This window comes from Volvox carteri, assembly GCF_000143455.1.
Source record: "Volvox carteri f. nagariensis unplaced genomic scaffold VOLCAscaffold_145, whole genome shotgun sequence".
NCBI lineage: Eukaryota > Viridiplantae > Chlorophyta > Chlorophyceae > Chlamydomonadales > Volvocaceae > Volvox > Volvox carteri.
This window is the reverse complement of record NW_003307688.1, coordinates 56,094-61,308: the sequence shown is the minus strand read 5'-3', so window position 1 is coordinate 61,308 and position 5,215 is coordinate 56,094. Positions and strand designations below refer to the sequence as shown.

The window sequence follows — 5,215 nt, the reverse complement described above, 5'->3', positions numbered from 1 at the left end:
ACGAGAAGCCGCCAGCTAAGCCAATAAGTATTCCTATAGGCTGCAGCTGTGTGCCTTATCCTTAGGTTTAGGTTTCTAAACAAGGCATGTTTTGGTGCGGCAATGTTAATAATTGGGCATTCACAAGTGATTGGTGAAGACATGTATGTTTGCGTGTGTAGACAGGCGCAGGTGAATGTAAACATGGGTTACCCTGTCTGTTACCCATCAGTAGTGTATAACCCCGACCCCTTTGTTACCCCTCGGTAAGGGGCTACCCCTACCCCGGGGTTAGGTTACCCACCTCCCTTCGTACATAGCCACATGGGTAACCTCTACCCCTACACCCTGGGTTACACTTAAGGGGGGGTTAACCCCCCGTTTTATGCCATAGGGAAGGCTGACCAGCAAATCCTGACAGGAACTTGCATGTTGTCACTAGATGAGGCCTGTGCTCCAAAAGTCCCGGAATAAAAAAACCAAACAAAGAAGCAAAAACAGGTGATAGCTTATCATCCATCGGTGCTGCTCCCCTGAACATAACAACTTGTCGGACACAATGTACAAAAAGGTGTGATTGACCCAACAGAATCTCATCCTTTCCGTGGAACTCCCAGAGCTGCGAAACCCCGAAGGCGGCCCCCAAACAACTCGATCAATTCTGTACGGCAAGGGCCAGGTAACAGTGCCGGGTCAATGTTTATGGCTGCAGCCATATACTGCCGCCCGTGCTCCATAGCTGACACCCCAGCAAGAGCCACGACATCCCAAACACATTGTGGCACTGTTTGGGTAGCTTGGAGCTGTTAACGTGACACTGGCAATCCTGTTGACAGAGTGAGTTGGTCCGCTAGTGCCTGTGCCACTGGACAGGCCCAGAAGTGGTGACAGCGAGGGGATACACCTCCCGGGGAACCTACTGGATAACCTGCACAACCTCACACTGCTGGCGCCAGCTGGCCGCGACATCCTGAGATGGGAACTTCCTAACCATGGCACCCCATCAACCGTGAGACACCGAAAAACCTTTCTTTCATTTTCCCATCACATGTGAGACCATAAGTATAGTAGCTGGTACACAGTACGGCTATACAAATACGCGCGGAGCGCGACCACCAGCATCTCGAGAGGCCTTTTCAGCGGCCAGCTACTACAATAAGCGATGGAAAAAGTAGGAATAGCCTCAACCAGTACCTCAGAAGAGCCCGTCGCCTGTTATACCATGACTTCAGAAAAGTAAGTGGGGTCCATTGTTCATGCAGTTTTTGTAACGAGGAGAGTAAGGACGAGATACGATAAAATGGAAGCGGAAACGTTTATATGAAGTGTAGTGGCTAGTTGGTTCTTGACAACCAAATGTCCGCCTAGACGGAACTAACCAAAGTAAGGATATACTCTTGTTGGAGTACGACGTACGATAGTACGGCAGGAGTTGTTCCGCCTATGCGTCACAAGTAATAGTACTAAGAATATGTTAGTCATTACCGTATTTAACGGAATGCTCATAACAGTTTTACGGCAGGAGATAACCGATGCTCTGACCAACCCGGAATGGGAGGGTTGGGGAACCTCCATGTAACGACTGTTTTCCTTCTTGGGGTGCAACATTTGGAGCGGAATACCGCAAGAAGTCATGGGGGTAAAGGAGCGTGCTGACTGGTTGTTGAGTAGACCTCCACCCCGAAGGAGTGGTGATAACGGCACTAAAGGAGCATTTGATGAGCGGCTGGGACCATGCGTGTCTGACTGTCTTGCCAGAGGAGTACCCATCAGATGGGAAGCAACCGGGAGTGCAAATGGCGAAGTATAAGCACTGGATGGGCTGCCCTTTTCGGGAGCCGCAGCCGTCATGTGGCCAACACATGCTAAGGTTTCCATTCCTCGTTTAGCACATCATAAGCTAATGCAGTTTCGTTTATGTTGCTGGCAAACAGAGCACGAAGGGGCAATTACCATGTCCCCAGGGAGCAGCGTTTTTGCTGATGCTGTGGTACTAATAGCCGAATCGAGGATGAAAAACACGTGTTATTGGAATGCCCAGCCTATAATGATATCCGTGCTGAAGAGGGATTCGATCATCAACAGAGCATGTTGGAGGCCATGAAATGGGAACCAGCACGTCTGGTGAGGACGTTGGAACGTATGTGGGCTCACCGAAACTCAGTTATCCCCTTTGAACACTAGTCTGGGCTGATATGCGGTGTTTCCTGTTCTCCGTGGCTTTTAGACGTATAGATGTTGCCCTAGGGCATTCGGCTCGTATGGGCAGTTTTACAGGTATGGGGTCACGCACCCCCAACCATGTAACACACACACACACACACGAGAAAAATACCGATCGGCAGATACAGATACAGTTATAAGCACAGGGCACTACAATTATCCCCCATCTAACAGTAGAGGGCATCCTCGAGCTTAGCCTATCTCAGGGTCCCTCTGTGATGTCAGCATCCACAGGATGACCAGCGACCATACATCGCCTCTTTAATAAACAGGGTACATGCTACTCGAGGAGTATGTGTGATACTACACACACTTAATGATGGCGATCATTACTCTAGTAATAAGGCGGAAGAAAACTCTAAGGAGCTGTAGTAGCTGGTACACAGTACGGCTCTACAAATATGCGTGAAGCGCAACCACCAGCATCTCGAGAGGCCTTTTCAGCGGCCAGCTACTACATGGCGGGGGACGTTTGTCTCAGATAGAGTGCTGCTGCATGCTATCCATCACATGTGCATGTACATCCAGTATGCTCAGGTTAGGTACTACTGGTAAGGCCTGGGGCAATGGCCCCTGGGAGATTCCGTGATCGAGATCTGTTACAGTCGAATATATTTCCGATGATGGAGAGTAAAGTGCCCCTAGTTTATGGACGGTGGTGGCCTGCTATAAAGTTAACCTGCGAGCCGACCAGGAATGGAGTTGGGCCGCCGTCGATGCAGCAGATCCCGTTGGATGCTGGTGCTGGGTGCGGAACCTAAGCGATCCACCGAGAAGTTGACTAGGGTGACTGGATGAGGGTGCCCCCTACCAACTCATAGGGGGTCTAACAGCGGCTAACAGGCGTGCCTGTTAGGAAATGTTAGCCTAACAGATTCTCTAACAGTGATGGGGCTGTCAGACGATGTTTGGGCTGGCGGCAGGTGGACCTGGCTGTTAACAACCATGTTGGAGAAGTAGAACAGGAATTGGTGCTGTTAGCCGTTGTTAAGGCTTGTCAGATGTTTTCAGACTGTATTTTAGCTCTGTCTCACGGTGTTGATGGATAATATCGTTTAGAACAAACATTCTTGAACGGTTTGTAACGAAATGTCCTGCCTTTTGCCTATTATTTGGCAAACCATACGTTTCAAGCAATATCATCAATCATGCATATTACCTCGCTTATTAGCAAGGCACTAATTGACTTGATGAAAATCCAGGCTGCTGTTCCAAAAGCACTACTGCTGCAGTGAATTTAGGCATGAAACGAATGGCACTACTTACATGGCGTAAGGTATCCATGTGCTTCACAGTTTAGCATACGAAGCACTACTGCATTTGAAAAGCAGTTCAACGCCAATATCTGCTTACAGCCACCAGCAGGCCCACAAGGTTGAATGATCTGCATCCTCTCTCTCGTGACCGAAACACAACGTGCTGCAGCTAAAGTAGGCCCTGAGCTTAAGATAGAAGAAAACATGTTAATGTTCAAATTCAAGATCCTCCCTTCATATCCAGTGACCTGCTCCACCACATACAACCCGACGTTTTGCATGCAAACCCCACCTTCATGCCTGCTGCATACACAACCAAGCAACTGCTGGTCTATGAGTACGCAACATTGTAGCCTCCCTTGCCATTTCCTGCTCTCCTCAGCCAACCCTTGCCCCCCTTGACCTCTCTTGCTCTCCTCTGCCATCCCTTGCTCTCCTCTGTCCTCCTCTGCCATCCCTTGCGTTCCTCTGTTCTCCTCTGCCATACCTTGCCCTCCCTTGGCCTCTCATGCCCTCCTCTGCCGCCCCTTGCTCTCCACTTTCCTCCTCTGCCGTCTCTTGCTCTCCACTTTCCTCCTCTGCCCTCCTCTGCCCTCCCTTGCCCTCCCTTGCTCTCCCTTGCCCTCCCTTGCCCTCCCTTGCCCTCCCTTGCCCTCCCTTGCCCTCCCTTGCCCTCCCTTGCCCTCTCTTGCCCTCCCTTGCCCTCCCTTGCCCTTTCTTGCCCTCCCTTGCCCTCCCTTGCCCTCCCTTGCCCTCCCTTGCCCTCCCTTGCCTTCCCTTGCTCTCCCTTGCCCTCCCTTGCCCTCCCTTGCTATTCTCTCCCCTCCTCTGCCCTACCTTGCCCTCTCCTGCCCTCCCCTGCCCTCCTGTTCCCTCCCTTGCTCTCCTCTGCCCTCCTCTGCCCACCCTTACCCTCCCTTGCCCTCTCCTGTTCTCCTCTGCCATCCTTTCCTATCCTGTGCCCTCCTCTGCCATACCTTGCCCTCTCTTGCCCTCCCCTGCCCTCGTGTTCCCTCTCTTGCCCTCCCCTGCCCTCTCTGCCCTCCCTTGCTCTCCTCTGCCCTCCCTTGCATTTCCTTGCCCTCCCTTGCCCTCCCTTGCCCTACGCTGGCCTTACTTGCCCTCCCCTGCCCTCTTTGTCATCCCTTGCTCTCCCTTGCCCTGTCCTGGCATCCCTTGCTCTCTCTTGTCTTCTCCTGCTCTCCTCTGCCATCCCTTGCTCTCCTCTGCCATCCTCTGTCCTTCTTGCTCTCCCCTGCTCTCCTCTGCCATCCCTTGCTCTTCTCTGCATTCTTCTGTCCTCGTCTGTCATCCCATGCCCTCCCTTGCCCTCCCCTGCCCTCCCCTGCCCTCCTCTGCTGCCCCTTGCTCTCCACTTTCCTCCTCTGCCGTGCCTTGCTCTCTGTTTTCCTCCTATGTCCTCCATTAATGGAGGGCAATATTGCCCTCTCTTGCTCTCTTCTGCCATCCCTGTTTACGCTTAAATGACTGTATCGACATCAAAGCTGTGTACCGGCGTAGCAAGGATAACTCCCATCCAAATGATGTGCATACATGGTTCATGTGCAGGAAGTGTGCCGCTGTGCCAGAAATTGGATGGTGGGTTGGAAAGGTTGCAAAGGCATGGCGCCTGTCATCCTACCGTACTGATCAAATTGACGATGTGGTGCTGGAGGTTTCTGAGTGGTATGAGCCATCCTTGCCTCTCCTTGATGATTACATGAATGTGCCAGTCCTGCGAATGTCAAAATCGACCC

General features: G+C 51.8%; 1 protein-coding gene across 1 annotated transcript; it reads right to left on the bottom strand.

Moving 5' to 3' along the window:
• Positions 1-3,331: 3,331 nt before the first annotated feature.
• VOLCADRAFT_100730 (uncharacterized protein) lies at positions 3,332-4,403 on the bottom strand (the record flags this gene model as incomplete). Its single annotated transcript, XM_002959247.1, has 2 exons — positions 3,332-3,428; positions 3,946-4,403. 2 exons carry the CDS (start codon positions 4,401-4,403, stop codon positions 3,332-3,334), a joined length of 555 nt encoding a protein of 184 aa, XP_002959293.1.
• Between the last annotated feature and the right edge of the window lie 812 nt (positions 4,404-5,215).